At 35.6% G+C, this 27,055-nt stretch overlaps 1 protein-coding gene across 3 annotated transcripts in view; it reads right to left on the reverse strand.

The window, feature by feature from the left end:
- Positions 1 to 27,055, reverse strand: part of LOC141349013 (ras association domain-containing protein 7-like) — a 51,815-nt gene that overhangs the window by 10,980 nt on the left and 13,780 nt on the right. For 2 of the 3 annotated variants that reach the window (XM_073868878.1, XM_073868879.1), the window contains exon 2: positions 19 to 178. In XM_073868878.1, the coding sequence (XP_073724979.1) occupies positions 19 to 121 (103 nt within the window). In that variant the 5' untranslated portion in view covers positions 122 to 178. Of the gene's footprint in view, positions 1 to 18; positions 179 to 19,110; positions 19,204 to 27,055 lie in introns of all 3 variants that reach the window. The other variant, XM_073868877.1, reaches the window with a different exon arrangement.

Consider the following 27,055-nt stretch of genomic DNA (forward strand, 5'->3'; position numbering starts at 1 on the left):
AAATTCATGGTCACTGACCGATGGCTTGGGCAAGCGCAATGACCACATCCTGGCACGATGTCTCCTCTGACAGGCCGCAAACCACACGGACAACGCCGTCCACCCAGACTTTCAGCTCCATCAGAGATACTGATCTAAGGTCAGCTCACATCAGCAGTACATGCTTATGGTCTGGATTCTCTTGAAACAATAAAAAGACATAGGAGTTATGAGCTCAACTGGTGTCCATTCATCAACTTCACAGGATTCCCAAACCTTGGTAAACTTTAAATTCAAGGACCTTTCAACGACTTTCCAGGTCCAAAACCCTTAAATTCAAGGACTAAATGTTAAGACACATTTCAAGTGAAAGCAAGGTTACATTGTGTTACCTTTTAAGATACATTGTTACAGTTCCCTTTCGAGGGAACTCGCCCTGCGTCACTGCGGTGACACTTTGGGGACGCCTCCAGCGGTAAGTGCGTCTGAATGTGTATATCAAATTCAACCAATGGTGAGGCTTAACTACAAAGACAAGCGCTGCGTCCGAAACCGCCTACTTCCATACTATATAGTAGGCAAAGTAGTGTTTTTTGCATACTATATAGTATGGTAGTAGGCGATTTCGGACGCAGCAAAGGAGATACAGGAGCCAGGAAGTATATCACTATCTGAAATATTGCCAAAGACGACGTTACAGGGACGCAGGAAGTACGGCAAGGGAGACGCAGCGTCTCGTTCCCTTCTCAGTGAACAACAGTTACATTCGTATCCCTAGACTGCACAGGGAATAATATGGATTTTTTTTTCAGAAAACTTCTTGCATATAATAGATTCAAGCACCTTCAATGACCCGTATCTATGTATGTATATTTTCAAAAACTTCCCAGTGCCTTGAATTTTTTCCCCCTGATTCACAAACTTTATAAGGATTTCAAGGACCCGTGGGAACCCTGCTTTAAAAACAAACAGATGATAATTCGATGATACCAGATGATATAAACTCCCATAGCCATACCCTAAAACCTCCTAGCAAGCATGATATCATAGCATTGTATTAACAAAACACCTACTGTATGCATATTTCAAGAAACCTTTTTTTAACACACCTGGCAACCACCTAGCATCGTGATGAGACATTTTGTAAAAATATATCCATGAAGCCTCCTGTCTCTTCTGTTTTGGACCACTCAAACCCTAAAGGATTTCCAGCCACGAGACAAGAAATCGTGAGGAACATGAGGTCCGGTGGGTAACCACATTTCGAGAGTTATTATTAGCTGGAAGTTGACAGACTCAGACGCGTAGCTCTGCTCCAATTAAATGCACTGCTGGCTTCCTTCAAAGGCATTCTTGCAGATTAACGCTCATGTGAGCAGACAGCCAGAACGTAGATGTTCAGAGTCGGCATATGCGTCCGACTTTACTTTGAAGCTCACAGCAGGAACAGATGGCTTCGCTAAGGTAACATATAGCATTCGGGCCACGCTTAATTAGATGTATACCTTTCCGAAGGGTGAGATGATAAATGTTGGCTTTTTACGCATGTTGCGAAAAGATGCTTATCTGGATTTATGAAAACATTCAACGCAGGCTGCCATGCATCAAATGATGGATGTTCAACCTCAGGGCAATTCGAAGATAATATTCATGAAGAGGACTAGATTTTGAGTGAATTACGATTGGGTGAAGTCAGAAATGTTTGGGTCATATTTTACTCTGAAGTCAAAATATAAAAAGTATACGTTACGTTCTGCTTAAAGGAAAAGAAGCCTAATTTTAGGGCAATTTTCATCACATTCCTAATATTTCATAACAAAAATTTTTCGTTTTTTGTCAGCCAAATCCCCTTGACAAAATATTTACTTGAAGTACCCCCTGAAATTTTAAGAAATTATTAAAATAATGGCACATTTGCTTGTTTACCTTCAAAAACATTTATTTTATTAGTAGTATTTGATGTAGTTACTGATATTATTATTACCTGTAAATGAACCTTCATCTGGTAATTTTCTTTTTATCTGTACATTAAACATATTTTTGTTAGTTAGTTTTTTTATTTACTTTTTATTTTAAAATTATTTACTTACATTTTATGATTTCGTTGTAATTATTTAATTTTCAACATACGAACCCTCTGCAATTCCCCCACGAACCACCAGGGGTTTGTGAAGCCCAGTTTGAAAAACCCTGCTATAAACATAACCTTCATGTGTTTTATTAAATTTTAAATTATTTTATCTCATTAAAATCAGGTTTCTGGATACAGCAAGTTCTTAAATTCTCGGTAATTGAGATAAATGTAAATAAATCATTATCGGTCAACATAAGAGCATCAACTTGTAGGAGCCATTTGAAGTCATCTAAACTTTAATGTCCATTTGTGACCCTGGACCACAAAACCAGTCATAAATAGCAAGAGTATATTTGTAGCAATGACCAACAATACATTGTATGGGTAAAAATTATAGATTTTTATGATAAAATTCATTAGGATATTAACTTTTAAAAAAGTTGCCAGCCAGCGCCAGCATTTTTTAATAATTTTTTTCTTCTTTAAATATATAAAATACAAAATAATTCAAATGAAAAAAAAAAGTCATCCTATCTTGATTTGTTCTCTTTTTATGACCTCTCAAATATGGGTAGGTTTCTTCAAAAATAACAAATTATATAATTGCATTTTTGTAAAGGACTTTTATTAGAGATTAGATTCAGAGAGACGATCAAAACATACACAGAGTTTTTACTGTTTTTAAATCAGTGGATGCTTCAGTGTTTTATAAGTTGGTAAGAGCACCACCTAGGGGATAATAGCAGAAATATGGATTGCCGTAAAAACTCGTCGCTGGCAAGGAAGCGTTTTCTCTTAATTGATGAGATATCTCCGTTAAAGAGTTAAGTAAAGATCATGTTTCATGAAGATACTTTGTAAATACCATCTGTAATTTCCTACTGTCGCTAAGGAGTTAACTTTTTTTTTTACTTTTTTATAAACAAAGCATTTTAAAAAACACACTAAAAATAGGTAAATAAATAAATATACACATGAAGGGGGAAATAAATAAATAAATTTTAAACTAAAATTAATAAAATAAAAATACATAGGCCCTTAATTGCGATTTAGAATGTATATATTTGGACAACTTTCAAAGCGATTTTCTCAATATTTAGATTTTGTTGCACCCATAAATTCCAGATTTTCAAATTCAATTTCAATATATATCAATTGAAAGTATGGCTGTAACGATTAATCGTGCAAATTCTCAATAAATGAATTGAATGAATTTGGTGAAATCACAGCACATCCCAAAGCCAGGGGGCGCTCTAGTGCAAAAACACCCTTTGTGCCACAGAAGAAGTAGCGTTACAAACGCTATTCCAGGAAATGTCTACAGGAAAATGTATGTTTCATCAAATTGTTTCAGGTATTTTCATGATAATAAGGATTATTTTTAATGATTTTGTTTAACGCTTTTTTAAATGCACGTTATAAACGACTCCGACTCATAATGATTTTTAGATTGATAAGGACTTCCTACTGACCGAAACGCCATAATACACGCACAAGCTGTGCATGAAACACAGAATCGCAGCCTTGCGATTCAGAATCAATTTTAGACAGGCATTTTTAATGGGACACATGATTAATTCACCTTTCAGATTATGTATAAATCACTGACACAAAGTTTTAAGACTTAGTGTTTGTTCGAAAACTCTGCTGGCTAATTTTGAAGCATCCTGCCTGCTTTGAAGCTGGGGAATGCAACTTTTTTGGCTCGTGTGCCGAAGACTGGAGAGTAAAAACAAATCTTCCTTTGTCTCCTGTAGCTCCGACAGGCTCTTACTAAATCAAGGCGCTGGCCTCCGGGTACACATTTCAACAGCCTACGGTTACCAAGACTACAAAAAATGGACGTGAAAGATGAAGATTGTTCAGAGAGAATGAACAGGTGCCAGATGAATTAGGATGACAGTTTGGATTTATGTTCATCCAAATACTGGATTCATATATGGGAGGTTGTGTTACTTTAAATTAATGGGGTGTTGGGATGGTTGCTAGGGCATTGTTAAGTGGTTGCTAAGGTGCTTTGAGGGGTTTAGTATTTTGTTATTCGGTTCCTGGTGGCTTCTAATAGCCAACTTAATAGCCAGGTCCCTCCTTCACATGCAATAACTCTTGTATAGCTCCTGAGTATCAAGCTCAGTGGTACAGCATTGCATTAGCAGCGCAAAGGGTCATGGGTTCGAACCCAGGGAACACACTGATAATGATAAAAAGGTGTACTTTGTAAGTTGCTTTGGATAAAAGTGTCTGCCAAATGCATCAATATAAATAAAGTAAAAGACCAATTTTCACATTGAAAGGTTCAAACAGGCATTTTTTACTAGTTATCTACACGAATACATCATGGAGTAGGTTTACCTAACCATATCTCGCATGGTCTTATCGTTTTATTTTTGCTTTGGATTTGGGTGGATCACGGCCTGCTTTGATCCGTTGAGATCTTCACATATTTTCGATCACTCACACATGTGCAGGCACTGTTCCAAAAATGTAGACCCATCCCAGTCACATCTAAAACTTTCCTGTCTCCTCCCATCTGAAAGAGTCATCCGAAAGCTATGATTACTGGAATTATCCCAATCTTCCCTCATCGTCCTATCTATATTTTGCGGGAACGGTGGAGACGTATCTGAGGAAGATGCACGAGAGGCGTGGCCTTTTCACTTAACACAAGCAGATGTCATGCAAGATGCTTTAACAGCGGATATCTTCCAGAATACAAGAATCAAGTTTTGAACTTACAGATGCATATTTTCTTTTGCAAAAAAATCTCATGATGCTCTTCAGTTCCCACTGACTGTATACACAAGTGCTTGTTCTCAAACAACATGGAAAATGATTGATGATGATTATTTTGTGTTTTACAACGCCTTACTGCTAACACATGGCCCAACATGTCTAATGTTTTTGTGGCTTCCTTAACAAACAAAGACATTTAAAATACTTAATATGTTTGGTAGCTTTCGATGCGATGCTTTCTCATCAGTAATCATGAAATGCATGCGGTGCTGAGAAAGCAAACAGATCGGCTGTGACAGGAGAGAATTATTGCTGTCTCAACTCATTATGCATCAAACTGGGATTTATAAGGGTGGCATCTCCACCCCACAGTAGTGGACCACAAAAACAGTCATAAGTAGCAAGAGTGTATTTGTAGCAATGACCAACAATACATTGTATGGGTAAAAATTATAGATTTTTTTTAATGCTAAAATTCATTAGGATATTAAGCCAGCATTTTTTATGATTTTAGGCATTTCTTCTTGAAATATATAAAAGTACAATAAATCAAATGAAAGAACTATGGAGCCCCTAAGGGGACATGGAGCAAAAATTAAATAAAGTTTAGTTTTGTGTGCGCACGTGAAACCACCGCGTGCGCACGTGAAGCCACCGCGTGCGCACGTGAAACCACCGCGTGCGCACGTGAAACCACCGCGTGCGCACGTGAAACCACCGCGAGCGCACGTGAAATTACCGCGAGCGCACGTGAAACTACCGCGAACGCACGTGAAACCACCGCGTGCGCACGTGAAACTACCGCGTGTAAAAAAATCTAAAGTTTAGTTTTATGTGCTCACATGAAACTTTCATGTGTAAAATTTTGTTTTAAAAGTTTAGTTTCGTATGCTCACGTAAAACTATGGCGTGCACACGTGAAACTACCGCGTGCGCACGTGAAACTACCGCGTGCGCACGTGAAACTATTGAGTGCGCATGTAAAAGCGAAAGTTTTACATGGGCATGTGAAACTAAACGCGATAGTTTTATGTGCCCACGCTATAGTTTCACGTGCGTAAGCGATAGTTTCATGTGCGCACGCGATAGTTTTACGTGAGCATACGAAACTAAACTTTTAAAACAAAATTTTACACATGACAGTTTCATGTGAGCACATAAAACTAAACTTTAGATTTTTTTACTCCAATGTCACTGATAAAGAACAGATTTGTTCTCTTTTTACCTTCTATCGGAAATATCGGAATATAATATCAGAAATATGGATTGCCGTAAAAACTCGTTGTTGGCAGGGAAGCGTTTTCTCTTAATTGACGAGATAACTTGGGGAAAACGTTAAGTAAAGATCATGTTTCGTGAAGATACTTTGTAAATACCTTTTGTAATTTCATACTGTCAACAAGGACTTAATTTGGACTTAAATGAATTTTTTTCTTTTTTATTAACAAAGCATTTAAAAAAAATAAAACGCAAAAAATGGGTAAATAAATAAATAAATATACACATGGAGAAAGGGGGTGGGAATAAATAAATATATAATTTTTAAAACTAAAATAAATAAACTAAAAGTACATAGGCCCTTCATAGCAGTTTAGATAGTATATATTTGGACAACTTTAAATACGATTTGCGAATATTTTGATTGTTTTGCACCCTCAGATTCCAGATTTTCAAATAGTTGCATCTCCAGTCAAATATTGTCCTATCCTCACCATGCTTTTCATTTATCAGTTGAAAGCTTATTTATTCACCTTTCAGATGATGTATTGTATTACAGTACAGGCTGGCGATATCTCTGCCAAATGGCACTTTAAAAATGGGAGGAGCCATCCTAACGTCCTGTTTCAGTGGAAATTTCATCAATGCATTTAGCAAAGCTGTGCATCTTCAGTGGTTCCTACATTTTCTTTCCCTCCTACATTTACACCAGTCAACTTAACAGCGCTGTATTATTAACAGAATTATACACAGTTTGTCCATTATTGTCAAACATCACAGAGCAAGTCCTATACATGCCCTCCACAAACAACACCAAACGTGAGTCTGTCTGCGGTCAACATTTTTCTACTCATTTCCTCTCTGATGACTGAGTAATTATAGTGCTTTGAATCAACACGTACTATACAAACGTGTTATTTCTTTCACGCATGAATTACTGCAGTTTCAGTTTTTCAACATGAAGTTTCCGTCCATAACCGAACAGACATTCTTTTATAATGAGTCTGTTGCTCATACCATGCATCAACAATCAGATCCAAAATAATGCATGTCTGCCTAAACACAATATGTTTATATAGGCAAGGAGTGTCATGGATTTCTTTTGGTTTTAAATGGGGGGGGGGGGTGCAATAGATTTGATGCCTAGCCGATGCGCGACCACTGGCTGAACCAATTTAATCCGCTTACCCGCTTCCTATCCCTACCGTATCTATATGTATAAATATATTAATTTCTCCCAAGGGTTTTTGTCCTTCTAGGAGTTTTTCCCACCGGGTTTTCTCCTAGAGGTTTTTTTCATCCCAGGGAGAGTTAGACAACTTTGGCTTAACTTAGCACTTTACGGTATACGTTACATTATTAATACGCTAGCTTGTACGGTTTAACCTTACCCGTTATATTCTACTTCTTATATTATCTATTGATTTTCTGTGTTCTCCTTTACATCTACTTATGTAAAGCTGCTTTGCAACAATTAACAATTGTAAAAAGCGCTATATAAATAAAATTGAATTGAATTGAAATTTGCTTTAAATTCCAACTGAGGTCAGATTAAACCATAAAAATATGAGGTGTACAGTCTTTAATATTTATTGGACAACATTTTTGGCAAAAAACGCAGATCTGGGTTTTATTTAAAAAATGCATAAATTGACAACGATTTTATCTGTTATTATTAAAGAGCACCTATGGTCCGATTCACGATTTTACATTTTCTTTAGTGTGTAAGTGTGTATTAGTACATGTTAACAGTATGCAAAAGGTAAAAACCCCAAAGTAAACAACGTCTCCAACATAAATCTCTTTTCTTGGACTACAACAAACACACGAATTGTAGGCAACAGTTCCTGGGCCGTTTGATGCGGAAAAGACCCGACATTATGATATATCCAACAGTTTCGGACTCACAGCCTATAAGTTATCTCCTGTTAGCATTGCATTGTGAGTAAATCTTTCAAACATGGTAATGTAGGGTTCACACCAGACGCGGTAGAGGCGGCAAGTGCAAGTGATTTACATGTTAAGTCAATGCAAAGACGTGATTAGGCATTCTGTGGCGCGGTACACGCGAATGGTGCGGAACGCGCGTCGCAAATTGAGCGTTGCCACAGGAAACGCGCAAGTTGAAAAAACGGAACTTTGGCGGATTTCCGCGCCGCGTTAACCAATAAGGACCTTGCTGTAGTAGTGACGTTATTACAGGAAGCGAGCGGAGTCTCAGTGGAGTCGCAGAAGCCCCTCCCATGATGCAAATCCCATGAACTTTTAGTAGTAAACATTTAGGTAGTTTTTACAAAAATACCTTACAAAAAACATTACTTCTTGAGACGATGGCACTGATATATGTTAAGATATGTCAGTGCAAGCTGTTTTCACTTAAGAAAGCTCAAGCAAGCACTTTAGTCTTGGACTAGACTTAAGCCCTGTTTGAAAAACCGCCCACAAATGATTTTTGGGTCAATGACTTGGCGTTAATTATTTTGTGTCTACACAAACTAAATGTAAAAGGGTTAAAATTTCAAAATAATTTTGCAGATTTCTTGCATACATTCTCTTTTTTGAGGACAAAGTCTAAAATTTCTGGTTTATTTCATTTCGAAAGAATATTTGGGGGATAATTGCAAAAATGTCAATGTGGAGTAACCGGTCTGTGTCAATTGGTGTAACTGGTATTTCTTGATGAAAATATAAATATATTCATAAAAAATGTGGAATAAAATCTAATCATCTAGTTTAGTGTAATTGTATTTTTTTTTTTTACATATAATTTGTCAAAGATTATTTAGAAAACAGAGCTGTTTTCAGCATATGTCCGGACAAATATTACAAAACGCATTAAAATGTACATTTAGAAATAACTAATAATTTTAAATTTTTTATGATTACGTTTACATGCCATCAAGGTGGTACAAATATTTAATATTTCTCATTCTTTGGCGCAATTGGCGATTACACCATTTGACATTTACAGGTCCATTCAGTCTTAAGTTTCATAAAAATTGATTTTTTATTCCATAAAATAAACATAAACACACTGTGCATTGAAATAAACCTGATGCATGCTTTTAAAACAAGTAAAAAAATACTTTTCTCATCTTGCCAAACCGTTTTTGTAACTGACCCCTATCCAGTATCTTGTTTTCTGAAAAATAATGTTTTTTTATCAATTTCAAACCCTATATCTATTCTTTTGTTATTTAAAAAGTATCATAAATGAGTCTCCATAACTCAGTCGTGCCTATATGTGAAAACCATTAAATTGAGAATGACACCAATTAGACCGTTGAATGACCGAAGCACTGACCCTTGAGGAATGCTGAGGGCACAAAAAGTGACCAAGCTTCACCTTTAACCTAAACAAAGCCAGCTTGAGAAAACAAAAGAGGCTGTCTCCACTCCCTGCCCAAAAATCACACAAGCCACAAAGACTGCAAGCGTGTGGGCAAGAATTTTTGTCAGGAAGCCGAAAAACAGAAGCTGCATCAACTTCAGCACCGCAGATCTGGAGAACGAATCCGCATGTGACTGTGAGAAACTTTCTGTCTGATATTAGGATCACAAATTCGGTGCTATCGACAGGTGGACAGTTTAATTTCTGTCCAGGTGTAAAGCGAGTCTGCAAAGAAAATTTGCCTTGTAACAGAGCCAGAAGGGTGAACAAGCATTTGTGCCAATCATTCAAAGCTTATTTTTCCATATGTGGAGTCTTCCACTTTTTCCAATTTTGAAATGCAATAATGTTTAAACAGTTACAGCCATATCAAGAGTATTTATTCTGAAAGATCAACTCTATTCATGTAGTTTGCCTGCATGCAACACAAGACTTTGTTCATAAGTTATTCATCGCAGCTGTACTGTACACGCCTGACGCCCTGAATAATTTACAACAATGTTCTGTGTCTTTACATCCGCTCTAAATTCATCTAAATGATAAATATCAACACCTGAGGTATTGCCAACATCCTGAGGCACTAGTCTGTTTTCAATGCGTGACCGAACAGGTGCATATCACCCACTGTGAGAGGCTATAATAAAACCAAAGACCAATCTCTCATCTCATAATACGAAAAAGAAGTGGAAAGTTTCAGACAGGTGCATCCATCTAATGCTTTCTAAGATAAAAAAAATGTGCTCTTTTGAAGGAGAGATAGTCAAGATGGTCAACTAGCTGTCCAATAACCAACTAGTCAGTTAGTGAGTTATACTCACGCAGTACATTCACACAAGACGTAAGCGTTAATGCTTGATGGAAGGCGTGTCTGAAGCGTGGCCAACAGCCAATCATAGTGGCCGCAACACATGCTGCGCGGTTTCCAATCTTGCATAAACGTAATTGGCAATCTGATTGGCTGACGCACGCGTTGGTGCTTGAAAAGTTGAAACATTTTCAACTTATGCTACCAGCAACGGCAGTGAAGCGACACTGATGGATCCACAATATAGTTTGGCAACGCACAACGTCACCCATTCAAAGTAAATGAGAAGCATTAACGCGTACACCATGTGTGAATGTACCGTGACTGACAGATTCTTAACTAAAACAGTAATTTTGAATAAATAGATTATTTAGCCTATTTATTAGCTACATATCTGACAGTTTACCTCTTTTAAAGTCTCATTTAGGCTACTTGAAGACTGATTAACCAGTTTTTCTGACAGTTTGACTAGTAGTGTTGTTTTGCTCATTAAACCAAATGTTAACATCCAAGGTATGCTGCGTGTTTACCAACGTTCAGAAACTGTGTTGAATTCAACCCCTAACAAGACAGGACCGATTTTCTCATTCCTCCTGCTGGTGAAGGTCAAGGGTCTGTGTTGGGCCCTTTCAAGTATCAGTAAATTTTGGAGAAAGGTCAGGAATGCGAAACTTAGGTCACATTAGGCGGTGTTTTCTGAATCTGTGGCGGGAAAAGGCATTTGCGGCTTCACAGACAAACTGTTAGTGGAATGTGTGTGTTGCGAAACAGCACATTCCTGATGTGGGAGCATTGGGAAGTGTGTATTCTCGACTCCCCCCTGACTGCCTTATTTCACAGAGCTATTATTACAAGTGTAATGAACCTGAAAATCTGCGGTTACTTACCACCCATTGACAGAATGGGTCACCAGTCCACACCCCCAATATGTGCAACAATGTCCGACCACTTTTTATTTGATCCCATAGAGTATTGTACCCCTATATATGAACTAGCTCTAAGCCTGCGCCAAAGCATTTTGAATGATGTTGTAAACAAATTTAAAAAAATATTATTTGAGAATATAAAACATAAGTATAAAAAATAAATTTGACATTTTTAAATATTACAAATATTAAAAATAAACACTAGTAATTATGAATACTATTTATTATTAATACTAATTATTATTATTAATAAACAGTTAACAGTCCTCAACTCTATGTATACAAATGAAGAGTTTCGTTAATAACTGATAAATCGTGATAAATCCATTTTTTAACATTTTTGTCAAAACATGTTTATTATTATGTTATCATGTTATTATTTTGTTTTATGGTGCTACTTAGCTGTATTTTTTAAGTTATGAAGGTTTAAATCAAAACAAACCAACTGCAGTTGCATTGAAATGAATTGGAATGCACAACCAAAAAATGAGATTTCTAAACAATTAAAAAAACGGTGGTTATCTCGTTTTGCAACAAAACTCTTCAAATATACTAGGGATGTCAAAATGAATGCGTTAGTAACGCATTCATTTGCAATTCATTTTAACGACACTAATTTTATTAGCGTGCGATTATTAGACAATAAATAGTTATTAAATGTCTAAAATTATCTTTATTTGTACATTTTCTGAGAGATGTACCATCCCGCATAATGATTAATCGCGATTAATCTATAGCAGAATAAAAGTTTATATTAATACGCACACATGCATGTATAATTTTAAGAAAAAAAATATATTTATATATTTAGTATTTATATTTATATATAATATAAATTATACATAAATATACAAATGCATATACACATGTAAACATTTCTTAAATATATACATGCATGTATGTGCATTTATCTATACAAAGTTATTATATACAGTTCACACACATATATAATATAAACAAAAACTTTTATTCTGCTATAGATTAATTGCGATTAATCGTTATGCATCACTACTTGCGCATCTGACATTTTGGTTTTAAAACATGCAGGAATGAGAAAATAAAGTGCGGGGCTTGATTGATGTTAAAATTGTTATTAAGAGAGATAAGTGATGAATTACAGTTTAAAAAATATCTGTTTTGAGAAGAATTCACGCAGATATAATCTGTTATGTTTTAAGTGAACGTTTAGTTAACTGTTGGGGATGGGAATCGAACAATAAAAGAAAGAAAAAAGTTTAACATTGATTTTTTTTACTTTGTGTGTGCTAAATCTATTAGTTTTACCGGTGATTTTAAGGTATGGATGCAGTGATTTTGTTTTCGAACATTGAAAAAAAAAATCTTTTAACTGGATTTTTTTACCAAAATTATTTTTGCACACTCTTTCAATAATAATAAAAATACATTTGTATAAAGCATCCAAAGTTGTCTACGCCCATGTTGATAAGAGTATTAAAAACTTAAAAAGTGTTAAATAAAGGCAAATATAGAACAGATACAAATGTGCGATTAAGTTGCGATTAATCATGAGTTAACTCAGGACAATCATGCAATTTATCTAGATTAAATATTGTAGTCGATTGACAGCCCTAAAATATACATTGCAAGTATAGAGAGTTAAAACTTCATTACTCCGTTTTTAATGCATCTTCGGGATTTGACGGCTGATATTGCAGCAGGGTTGCTCTATGGAAACAGCAACTTCTCTGATTGGTGCAGATCTCTTAAGGATTGTGGGTAGTGTAGTTCGACACAAATTCTGCAACTAAACTTTATATTTATGAATAACTGTGCTTCGTTCACCTATATTTACATTTCAATATCATCGCTTAACCTCTAAGCTCACTGCAGATATGTCTGATTTCTCAATGACAAAAATTAATTGGATTTTTAAACCATACTGCGATCACTTGGGTTAGCTCACATGACATTGTCAGTTGCCAGTCATTGGTTTGTTACATTTTGCCGTCAAGCAAAGTCCCAATTGGGATCTTTGGTTCTACGGCACCAAGCAACAGCGCCGAACAGCTTGTGGTTTCCAAGGGAGGGTATTTTTTTATGGGTGATGCCTGCTGAAGCATAGCACACTTGCTCTCTCATTATACGAGCTTTACTAAATAATTACCCAAAGAGCCTTGGGACTTGGAATGCATCAGCACCTGGAATTTCTACACGGTTCTCTTCGGAGAAACACAACAGTTCTGCCGGCAGCCCAGACTCGCCAAGCGTGCAAATTAATGTTTGTGAGAATCCAAGTACCGTAAGAGATCGATTCCTCAGTTGAGATGCGTAAGATTGGGATCTAAGCTTTAACAGATTATCGCAGATTATCAAACAACGTAAGAAAAGCTCTGACGGGTGTCAGGATGAGATATGGGAAAATGGATGATGGGCTGAACTAGATACATACGAAACATTAAGACTGTGCTCTCCAAAAAAAATAACTATTTTGTCTCAGGAATTCACATTTTGTTACAACCGCATCTCCAAGAACACCTAACGTCCAACTTCAAATTTGAAAGACACAATTTGCTTGTCCTCACCGATAGTTATATAATACTTCAAGGATTTGTTTGACGTCCCATTGTGTTGTGTAAGCAGACAGCCAGTGTGGCTATTTTGCATTGCCGTCACAGACTTACACCAGTCAGGATTTGTCATACGTATCTGGGTGGTCCGACAGACGCTGTATCACAGTCAGGTATATAAATTGTTTGTCTTGGAGTTGTGATTATGGTTACATTTCCTTCAATTTGTTCAATAACCACTAAGGCAATAGAAAAAAAACTGAACATATTTCCTCTTAGGTTTGTTTATTATGCGGGTTTGATTTGCCTAGCCTGACCTTGAGAGCATTCAAAACACTTTTCATTGTGCTATCTGGGCATCTTCACACCTTTGTGCACTCATTTTTACACCTCCTTGAATTTGACAATAGAGCGTGAAAACTGAAACTTGCACATCATGCGGAGCAGAGAAAGGGAGGACGAGAAGATCAGGACAAAGATGAAGAAAGCTCAATGAATGAGAGTTAAAGATCTCGGCATGTAAGGTGAGACTTCTCATCCTGAATAAGCGCCAGACCTTTAACAAACACTCACACAGCATTGACTTTTCAACATTGATCCAATAAAATCCAGCTAAGTGGTCACCATAAGTGGTCAATGAAATTCATCTTGATTTGTAGTAAATGACATTCGTATGGATATCAGAAGACCTGTCAATAACACTTCAGGGTCATATTTTACTGCAATATTAAAGGACGTTTATGTTCACAAAGACACCTTTTGCTTGAAATCAAATTTTCTTCGGTAAATCCTATCATAGCGTTTACATGAACACTAAATAACGATCGGGCCATTTGCACATTGAATTGCACGAATATATTAAGTTTCGCCATGTCCAAGATGCGCATACAAGCCATTCTCCTACAATCACTTAATTTGCTTTGGAAAGCAGGATTAGTATCTATTTCAGGTCATAGAAAACGACGAGCACATGGAGCGTCGTATAACAATCGAGAATCTAAGCAACTGCGACTAAGCGTTTATGTAACTTCACACAGATCAAAAATCATTGAGAAATGTAAAAGTAAAAAAAAAACGCAGCTGGCCAGTTTTACTCCCATTTGTTTTGCAACATCTAATATGTCGGCACTGCTGACGTATCGCAAGAGTGGACCAAAGCGGCCAATGCATGGTCTAGGTACTTTTTATTGTCTATGGTCATTTGCTCCAAATTTTACGCCAATTGTACGTCATTGCACATGTGCAGAGCATCGCAGTTTCAGTTTTCAATCAGTTTCAGTCTTTTTTCCGAGGTGATGAAGTGTAAATAACTGTAAATTACAGCAAAATCAACATAAATGAAGCATAAAAGTAGTAGGGGTGCAAACCGATTAATCGCGACTAATCGTTTGCAGAATAAAAGTTTTTGTTTACATCATATATGCGTGTGTGTTAATATGTATATATATAAATACACACTTATGCAAGTATATATTAAATAAATATTTACATGTGTTTATATACATTTCATATTTAAATATAATTTAATTAAATATAATTATAAATACTTGATGTAAAAAAAAGTGTTTGTGTGTATATAAATATAAATATATACATAATTGTTATACACAATACACACACACATATATATGATCTAAACAAAACCTTTTATTCTGCAGACGATTAATCGCGATTAATCATTTTGCAGCCCTAAAAATTAGTGAGAATTTAGGGCGAAATGTGCTTAACCATCATAAAGTCAAAATAAAATAAAATGGGCTAAATATTCATCCAAAATTTAATTCATTTTTGCCATTTGAGGCAGTGTTACACAGCAAATGTTTTCACACCACAAACTTCACATTCATCAAACACATAAACACTATATGGTTGATAAAATGACACTAACTCAGCACAAGAGTTCCCACAGCTTCCCACATCCAACAGCCCGCTTCTCTTCCCATGAATCAATGTTTTATCACCGTGGTGTGCCTGCATTTTTAATGGATAGCTGTGTACCGAAACCTGCTGTCTATGATGGTTAACAGGAGGTTTGATAAACGCAGCGGCCTGCCTTTATATCAGCTGCACAGACGGCGCTAGACACGTCAGACACAACCCTGATCAGCTTAACAAGCCAAGTGCTGAACTGTCACTTTACCCACACCTTCGTCTCTTTACTAATAACAAAAAGAGCTGAGCGTACCTGCATCTGACTGTACTGTACGTAATGACATATAAGTCGAATGAATAAATAAATATTACATGATCATGCATTCTGCAAGGGTAGGAGAAATAATGACGCCGACTACTGTTCTTATTACTGCTACTTGGAGCGATTATTCGAATGCAAGTATGAACTATTTCTACATGAATGATACCTCATATCATGCACTTTGAAGATCAGTTCTATTAAGATGTTCAAACTGCTAAATAAAAACTCCAGAGCGGTTCCAAGGATGGTCAACTACCAACTACACCATACAAATGGATTGAATTGAGTACTTAGTACCTCCCTCCCTCTAAAGGTGCAGAGATCATCTTTTGTCCCTCTCGAATTTCAAAAGTCCCTCCAGTCATCAACTTTAGATAGATAGACAGACAGACAGACAGACAGATTTACTTAATAAAAAGGTTAAATAAATGCATATTTTCAAAGTCATTAAGTAATTGTGTTAAATAATCGGATTATGATTTTTACCAAAATAATCGGGAACATCACACACCAGACGCGAGGCATCGCGTTCCTCACTCCAGATTACTCACAGAATTTAACTTCGTGTCATGCGAATTTTTTACTTGAGTTAAATATTTTTAGCTTGCGCGAAGACGCGTTTGCAGAAAATAGCGAGTTTTTGCACAAACGCCCCACCCAATTCGCGTCTTTGCGCATCACCCTGCTTGTGTTCGAGTCTATTTGCGTCTTTGCATTTACATTGGATGTAATCTACTCACGCAAATCGTTGAACTCTGTATAGTAAGAAAATGTAATTGGATAAAATATGCAAAAGCTGGTAAACAACTCACTGTAAAGATGAGAATGAATGGTAACACTTTACAATAAAAGTGTATTTGTTACATAACATTTACTAATGTTAACAAATAAACAAATATTTTTTTAAGAAAAATAAATTAATACATACTGAATAAATGCAATATTTTAAAATGATAAATCACAAGGACTTGATGCGTTTATTCAATAATGTGTCAGAAAAAATACAAAAAAATAAAAGTTTTTAAGTAAAGATGTTAAAAGATAATAAAATGATATCATGCGACTCCTAATGGAGCATACACACCAAACGCGAATTCAACAATTTGCGCAAGTAGATTACATACAAAGTCAATGCAAAGACGCGAATAGACGTGAACTCGTTTGGGGCAAATAATGTGTCAGAAAAAATCTTAAAAATTTGAGTTTTTAAGTAAAGATTTTCAGAGATAATAAAATGATATCACACTACTCCTAATAGGGCGTACACACCAAATGCGAAATCAATGATTTGCGCAATTAGAATACATACAAAGTCAATGCAAAGACGCAAATAAACTCATACATTCAAAGTCAATGCAAAAACTCGAATAGATGTGAACTTGTGTGGGGCAAATAATGTGTCAGAAAATATACTAAAAATGAAAGTTTTTAAGTAAAGATGATCAGAGATAATAAAATGATATCACGTGACTCCTAATGGGGCGTACACACCAAACGCGAATTCAACGATATGCGCGAGAAGATTATATACAAAGTCAATGCAAAGACGTGAATAGACGTAAACTCATGTGGGGCGAATAATGTGTCAGAAAAAATACTAAAAATTAAAGTTTTTAAATAAAGATGTTCAGAGATAATAAAATGATGATCACATGACTCCTAATGGGACATACGTACCAAACGCAAAATCAACGATTTGCGCAAATAGATTACATACAAAGTCAACGCAAAAACGTGAATAGACGTGAACTTGTGTGCGAATAATGTGTCAGAAAAAATACTAAAAATTAAAGTTTTTAACTAAAGATGTGTAGAGATAATAAAATATCACGCGACTCCTAATGGGGCATACACACCAAACACGAAATCAACGATTTGCGCAAATAGATTACATACACAGTCAATGCAAAGACGCAAATAGACGTAAAGTTGTGTGGGGCGAATAATGTGTCAGAAAAAAATACTAAAAATGAAAGTTTTTAAGTAAAGTAAAGATGTTAATAAAATGATATCACATGACTCCTAAAGATGTTCAGAGATAATAAAATGATATCACACGACTCCTAATGGGGCGTACACACCAAACGCGAATTCAACAATTTGCGCGAGTAGTTAACGTACAAAGTCAACGAAAATACGTAAATAGACGTGAACTTGTGTGGGGCGATGCAAATGACACAAATTGGGCGGCTTGATTGCTGCTAAAACATGCAATATTCACCTCAAACGCATCTTTGCGCATGTTTTTAAATATTCAACTCAAGCGAAACATTTGCACGACACAAAGTTAAATCCAGCAAGTAATCTAGAACGAGAAATGCGATGTTTCGCGTTTGGTGTGTACGCAACATAATGATATACTAACGTGATTTCTTCTGGTCATTACCAGAGTAAATGTAGTGTTAAACACCATAGTGACAGTGGATTTAAGTTAAGTTAAAAGCAAATATCAAGTTCAAAGATTACTGATTAATGTAGATTTAAACACATGGGCACACAATTAAATCCAAGCTTAATGCTTTTTCATTCATTATCCATCATACACTTCACTTTCTCACAATCTGAACTCACTGAGTTTCACAGAAACAGTCAGTGGTCTGCTGCAGCTTTCATGAAATACTTAAAAAATATGAATCTAAGTTTAATATTAAAACCTTCGTAGAACCTTAACATTTTTTTATCAATGATTTCGAAATGTTCAAAAAGTAATTTAGTGAGCTTAACATGAAACCAATCATTTGAAACCTCATTGTATATTAATCTTTGCTCTCACTGCCATAAAACTGTGATGACATACATTACGAACTGATAAGACATCATGAGCAAATTTGAAGACATTTACAAGAGAAAGAACAAACAGAATCGCAATAATATCTACATTAACAATATTAAATGAAACACACTGCTTCTCCTGAGGTTTTGAAAGCTTTTCAACACAAACAGAATGGCTAAGATATTCTGCAAAGTCAGTGATTTCAACACAAACTGGCACATTTTTAATTGAATTCTCAAAAGACCAAATTACACAGACTACATTACTCATGTCTCATTTCAGTTCTTCAAAAAATACATTTCAGTGGAAACATATTTGAAGCATATCTAAAGTCCCCTGGGCTATAAAAGATCAAAACTTCAAATCAAATGCCAAAACACCCCACCCACAACGACTTTCAGAGATCTCAGTGCTGTGATGGTCGCCACATCAGCGCCTCAGGACCAACAGGTTGATTTACAAATGCAACTAAACATGAAGGTTTCTTACCTCTTGAAACATAAAATCCCACTTTTGTTTAAGTGTAGCTTCCACGTGTACCAATAAATATCCTCTATTTCCTTTGAGAAGACAGGCGCAGATCTATGGAGAACATGGAGCAGATGTTCAGGTCTTGTAAGCGTAAAAGCTCCTCAGGAATGCTGATATCCCCGGTGTCTTACTGACAGCACTTTCCCACTCACATCTAAAGCCGTCTCTCTCTCTCTCTCTCTCTCTCTCTCTCTCTCTCACCCCGCCTCAATAAACTATGCTGATATAGCAAAGCTCCGCCCACTTTTCCAGGTAGGAGGAGTGTCTTGTTTTGTTCAGAGCAGTTTCTGTGTCCCTCACTTTCTATGACCCTCATACATACACGCCCATACACACATTTATCTACATGACTATATATACATACATATATAACACACTGCTAATTCTATAACACAAAATAACATTATTTTTTGCATTTTTTGACATCCAAAATTAAAGTCTTGTTAATATGATAATTTTGTCCACAATATTTTGCTCATAAAACACAAATTAAATACAAATCAAGTCAGAGCTCATTTAAAAGGTATTTTTATCTTATCCTAATGTCAGATTTCTTTAGACAATAGACACACATGGGGTGACTGAGCATTTTGGGAGTGTTTTTGCAGTCAGATATCTCAGTGTGAGTGTAACCAGACGCTTGCCACGGAAGTCACTGTGTCACATGTTTAGCTATTCAAGCTGATCTCTCTCTCTCTCTCTCTCTCTCTCTCTCATAGACACAAATGGGACCATTCTTTAAAAAATCCAGATAATTTACTCACCACCATGTCATCCAAAATGTTAATGTCTTTCTTTGTTCAGTCGAGAAAAAGTAATGTTTTTTGAGGAAAACATTCCAAGATTTTTTTCATTTTAATGGACTTTAATGGACCCCAACACTTAACAGTTTTAATACAGTTTAAAATTGCAGTGTCAAAGGACTCTAAACGTTCCCAAACGAGGCATAAGCGTCTTATCTAGCGAAACGATTTTTTTTCTGGCAAGAAAAACAAAAATATGCACTTTCAAACCAACTTCTCGTCTTTCTTCGGTCCTGTGACCTCATGTAAGACGTCATCACGTCAAGAGGTCACGGATGACGTATCGAAACTACGCCCCAGTGTTTACCAGTGTGGAGAAAGAGGACCGTTCTGATGTTGTTGTATGTTGAATGATACTAACAAATTTGTGTCAGTTAATTGTTTAAAATGGTCCGCAAATGTGCGTTTCATATTTGTAACATGTGACCTTTCCACGTCATTACGCAATTAAAGGGATAGTTCGCCCAAAAATGAAAATTCTGTCATCATTTACTCACCCTCATGTTGTTACAAACTTGCATAAATTTCTTTGCTCCGATGAACATGAAGGAAGATATTTTGAGAAATGTTTGTAACCAAATCGTTTGTGGACCCATTCACTTCCATAGTAGGAAAAAAGAATACTATGGAAGTAAATGGGGTCCACGAATCCTTTGGTTACAAACATTTCTTGAAATATCTTCCTTTGTGTTCATCAAAACAAAGAAATGTATACAGGTTTGTAACAACATGAGGGCGACTAAATAATGACAGAATTTTCATTTTTGAGTGAACTATCCCTTTAATTTATAGACGAGAAGTTTTGGTTTAAAAGTGCATATTTTTTATTTTTCTGGCCAAAAATAACAAGCGTTTCGCTGGATAAGACCCTTATGCCTCGTTTGAGATCGTTTAGAGTCCTTTGAAACTGCAATTTTAAACTGCATTAAAACTGGTGGGTTTTGGGGTCCATTAAAGTCCATTAAAATGAGAAAAATCCTGGAATGTTTTCTTCAAAAAACATGATTTCTTCTCAACTGAACAAAGAAAGACATAAACATTTTGGATGACATGGTGGTGGGTAAATTACCTGGATTTTTTTAAAAGAAAATAGACTAATCCTTTAAATGTACAATGAACGTAAGTTGCATAGATCAGGAAATTTAATCCTGATGAAAATTGTTCGACTTGATTCAGACCTTTACAGACAAATCTGAACACACTTTAAAGACAATGCTGAGATAAATTCTGCTTTGTTGGGGTCTTTTATCTTTATATGAGACATTTAAGGAACAAATATTTGAAGCATTAAGCTTAGTTAACACAAAAAAATTCTCAGTAAGCAACTTCAGCATGTTTTTAACAGCGACTAGTCAAATTCTCCTTTTGAAATCACATGAGGGTGAATAAATGTTGACCAATTCTTTTATGCAAAAATCTACACCATCATGATTTTATTGTTGTCTACCTAAAATATTTAAGCGATGTCATTTGTGATGGGTCATGATGTGATCTGTTATGAGTTGAACACGCTTTCAGTCGAAACCAAACAACAGCAAAAGATCAAGTGAACAACTACAAAGATGTAGGTGAACCTCATGAAAACATATCCACAGGTTACATTTGATATAAATGGTAAGAAATAATATCATTTTTATCTAATTTGGGCATCATGCAAATTGGTTTGTTTGTATTTATCCTTATTCTGTATGCAACGCAGTAATGCAAATTAAAAATACACAAATAAAACTAAAAGTAAATTAACTTTAATCCAAACTGCCATGGGCTTGTTTGTTGTTGATTTATTTTTTATGTCCCTTTATAAAATTCAACAAATAATACAATGATTTAATCAGTACTTTTATGCAAATTCATAATGACTTAGTTTCACAAATTTCTAAATCTTTGTATTTATATAATTTTTTTATATAAAATGTCATTCATTATTTTTGGCCTGCATCTTTTCTTTACATACTTTATGAGATTCACTAAATACAAACATCTGGTACACATAAGCCTGTTTACTATACTGTGTCAATGACAGCAGACAATGAATAACAACCTGATACCTGTCAATATGTTTGTCTGTGTGCACAAGGCCACACACGAACACGCAAGCGTTTCCAAACAAACAGAAGTGTCGATCATTGCTTATTACTGGCATCGGATGTCTAAAGCCTCTTTTAAATGACAAAAGTGTGAATTAGGAGTGTTCAATATTTTCAGAGCTTAAAGCTTATTAGTCTTGGATTTGTCTGCTTTCTGTTTCTGTGACCCCTTTGAGGCATTCCTGAGGGCGACTCCAAAACCTGTAATCTCACCCCTCCCTCCCCCGTGGTATCTGAGACCCCCCATGCTCTCAGCAGACACCCGTTTCAGGGTGATCTACGATCATCTGCACATTCCTTTGGTTTTAAGCTATATTTATGTGAATTAAAGGTGCGGCAGGTAATTTTTTATGGTGGCAGAAAAAAGTGGTCCTGAACTTTATACTGTGGATTATCGAAATTGATGCAGTGTTATGTAGAATACCATATTTACATAATCTATTCCACAACTAAATATGTCTGATATTAGAAAAAATAGTTACAATTAAGTCTTATTCAACTTTTATGTGTTTTAGTTAATAGATAGTGGATTTGACCGATACCGATAACTAGGTTGGTCAATCAATGACGTGATGTTAATTATTTTGTCCATATGGTTTAATTAAATGTAAAAGGGTTAAAATAAATTTGCAGATTACTTGCATATATTCTCTTTTTTTAAGGACCAAGTCTAAAATTTCTGGGTTTATATCCTTTTGAAAGAATATTTGGGGGATAATTGCAAAAATGTCAGTTTGGTGTAACCTGTCAGTGTCAATTGGTGTAACTAGTATTTTTTATTAAAATATAAACATATTCATAAAAAATGTGGAATAAAATATAATCATCTAGTTTAGTTTAATGTGATTTTTTTACATAAATTATTTCATCATTTGTCAAAGATTATTTAGAAAACAGAGCTACAGACAAATATTACAAAAACACATTCAAATTTACTTTTAGAAATAACTAATAAAATCTATTTTTGTGTGATATTTTGAAATAATTTTTTTGATGATTATGCTTACATGTCATCAAGGTGGATAAAATATTTAATATTTCTCATTCTTTGGCGCAATTGGCAGTTACACCAATTGACATTTTCAGGTCCATTCAGTTTTAACTTTCATAAAAATGGTACAAATGTAATTTTTTATTGCATAAAATTAACATAAATACACTATGTGCATTGAAATAAACCTGATGCATGCTTTTAAAACAATTTTTTAAAGATTTTTGAATTTCTCATCTTGCCAAACCCACTTGCAGGTAACCGATTAATCGACCGATAGTTTTTTAAATAGATACTGGATAAAAAACAAAACACTCAAAGTAAAACAGAGCTGAAAAGTAATAAGACAACAGTAGTGAACCATGAAAATGTGTTAAATTAAATTAATGTATAAATAAAAATATATGAATTATATTAACAAGTTTTGAAGTACTTGAATACTTCTGTAAAATACTTAACATAAAACATTTGGGTTGGAATTATCTGCATGAATTTTTGTGTAACCGTTTGAAGTACTACCTAATATTAGCGTCCTTTCAGCCTTGATGACAAACGATTTTTGCCAATAGCCGATTGTTCAACAAATTAACTATTGGTGCTGATTAATCGGCAAAACCGAATCATCGGTCTACCTCTAGTTTTTAGTCTATGGCACTGAAACACCTGTGGTCCTCTTCTAATATGAATATGTGACACGGTCTGTAAAAACCCAGCTAAAGTATTTTTTGTGATTACTGGTTTCTACATAAAATTATCCTATATAATGTAAAGAGCATTGTGTGAAAATATTACCTTGATATCTTTAATATTGAGTGAGTTAGATCATGTCAAAGATTAAAATCAATGATTGAAATCAAACTTTGATGCTCCTCGTCTAATAAATATTATGAAACTTACAATTATTATCACATACATAACATTTTATACAGATTTGACAAAAAACAACTTTAGATATAACTTTCTAAAACCCCCCAAAAAGTCACTATTTGATGTCACGGTCATCAGACTGCATGCCAGATAATCACATGAACCACTTCATAACCGCAACAAAAAGGTCCGACTTTCTGATGAACAACTCCTTAACTTCTCGATTAAACAGCAATCATAAAATGACTAATGCCATTCGCAAACAAATATCTGTCGTATAAGCTCTGATAACATGATCATCACAGAGAAAAGGCAACCCAGCACTTCAACTTGTTTCAACATTCAACACAAGAGATTTCATCATCCATGCAAGTATATGCTTTCAAAGCACAGGTGCACATTAAACAATACAATGACTGAGACGGTGTGCTGTGCCTTTAGATCCGCATTAGACAATGAAGTGACAGGTGTGCCGGGCTCGAATTGACTTCAGCCAAGGTTACATGCTTCATTTACAGGCCATAACACAGACTGAACATCAAATATCTGCACTTTATCATCATTTACTGCACTATTGGCTATAGCCGAGCAGTGGACTTCTGAATTGTGATGTTGCCATGCAATAAATAACTAGCAAAGCTCTTCTAGTATAGGGAAGTAAAATAACACAAAATAACCTTTGACAGCATTGAAAGCATGCCAGCCTGTATTTGGATTTTAACATGGGATGTTGCTACCATAAAGCCATTAAAATGAAATGCTTCACTATCTGCAGCCTTCATACTTTGCATCGTAACTTGAATAAAAACTCATGCGTGATTCAGGTTATATCATATTTCTCACAAAGGTTTTGCATCTGAGCTCCTCATATTCAACCATCAATAAAAAAGCACGTAAAAACATTACATTACACCAAATATACAATATAACATTGTTTTTAGCAACGTCATTTAATGCACTTACAATAGTCATGTAATTCGCACAAGAAAATTATAATCACAGACAATCTAAGCATAAGATGCATCGGTTTGATTCAGTGTCAAATGCGGCCACATTTTCCAGGATATATTGAAACCAGAAGAAAACAAGGTAGCAATGCTTGATTGTTGTTTAGAGATATAGTGGTTAAATATAACTCTGCTCTGTCATTACGGCCGCCACATGATGACAGAGTTCTTTGTCGTTCACTGATTTTTGTGCACAGTCAAAGTTATACTTCTCATTTTTCGGTTAAACCCTCATAACCCAGTACAGCACAACCTCAAATCACATTGTCAACAATGAGTTTTCTCTTTTCTCCTTAGCCTGAAGACAATTTCAATGTAGCTTGACTTACAGGCATAACAATATATCTATTTATAAATGTACCCTGTAGCTGAAAATATTTTCTAAGAGCTTTAAAGAATGTTACAGAAGCTAAGCAACATCAAAATACAACACAAAACTTGTCCTACACTTTGTACATAAAACACAAAAACAATATTTACTTTGTGGTATTCTTGCACATATTAAAATATTGGGTTGTTTTTAACCCAACTGCTGGGTTGTTTCAACATGGTTGATTAGTTGGGTTAAAACAACCCATTATTTGGGTCATTTTAATCAAGAAATGTGTTTTGTCCTATAGTTACCCAGCCCTGGGTAAATTTTTTTTAGAGTGTATGAAATTTGTCAGGTTTAGTTTTTTGACACTAAAATTTATACATATAACTTTGCATAAATCAGCAATTTTATTATACTAGCTTTTTAAAAGATATAGGAGCAGTTTCCCGGAAATGGTTTAGATTAATCCAGGACTAGGCCTTAGTGATATAGGGACTTTCAGATAGTTACACAGACAATCTTATAGATTACCGTAAAAACTCGTCAGGGAAGAGTCATTGGCAACTCGTCAATGGCGGGGAAAGAGTTAATCCTGGCCTCAGGCCATTTAGAAATACTGCGTTTGTTGTCAGAATTCGCTAAATGCCATGTCGATTTGTTGGCAGAAGCCATTCAAGTCACAATGAAATTTAAATAAAAAACATACAATTTTTGAATTATGGCACTTCATACGTATTTTAGAGGTCTACACGTGTCCAAAAATTCCTACTCGAACCCGATCAGACCCGTAAATGTGCTACACTGAACCGACCCGGACCCGTCTGTTGTTTTGAAAGCTGAACCCGGAACAGACCCGGACCCGTCTATTATTTAAAGGCTGGACCCGGAACCGACGCGGACCCGTCTATTATTTAAAATCTGGCCCCGAACCCGTCCGGGAAGACACAGACCCGACTGGCAAATATTCTTTAGCTAAATGTTATTAATAAGTCAATAAACAAGTAGCGAAAATTAAACTTTTTTGTCTTACCCATAGAAGTTAGTCTTCTCCCTCCTTGTACCTGACTGTGTGATGCACAATCCTTATTTCCAAGAAAGTTCCATCCATGTTATTCCTCTCTTGACGATTGAAATGCTTAATGCTTATTCCAGCTTTAAAAGTCCACTTTACAGTCATGGTGATTAATAACGCAGTTTTACATTTGTTGTGTATCGGGTCAACTTGCTTAATAATATTTGCCCATTTGGATTATAATAACGATTGCTCGTTCAGTGTCATGGCTGCTTTTGTTAGCTTTACTTCTTTGCTATCATCTCTTTGAGCAGAGTCATGAAAACTTTAGATATAACAGCAAGACGGTCAATTTATAATATTATTATAAAAATGAGAGAAGTCAGTGCAAAATGCACGGTACGGCGGAATAGGTCCCGCCTTCTAAATAAAATAGCCAATTGTCAAAGGTAAAGTCATTGCGTCACTGCAGAAGCTGACTGGTAGCTTGAGAAATATTACCAGAGCACATTCGCCTTAGCTGCCTGGTTGGAGCAAACAAATATAAACTTTTTAACGCAATTTGAGCGTCATAGAAAAAATGTATGCGACAGTTCATCTAAGTTTTTGTTGCTGTTTTTGAAATATTTTATTTAAATGTGGGTGTGTGTTCTCCGAGTCCGATCGACCTCGGGTATTACCCACAATGTTAAACAGACCCGGGACCCGAAGTAATAGATTGAGACCCGACCCGGCTGATCATTTAAAATATAGACCCGTACGGGTCCCGGGTCTTCCGTGTAGACCTCTAACGTATTTTACGAGGTGGCTAATTCATATT

The sequence above is a fragment of the Misgurnus anguillicaudatus genome, chromosome 6, assembly GCF_027580225.2.
Source record: "Misgurnus anguillicaudatus chromosome 6, ASM2758022v2, whole genome shotgun sequence".
NCBI classification, from domain to species: Eukaryota; Metazoa; Chordata; class Actinopteri; order Cypriniformes; family Cobitidae; genus Misgurnus; species Misgurnus anguillicaudatus.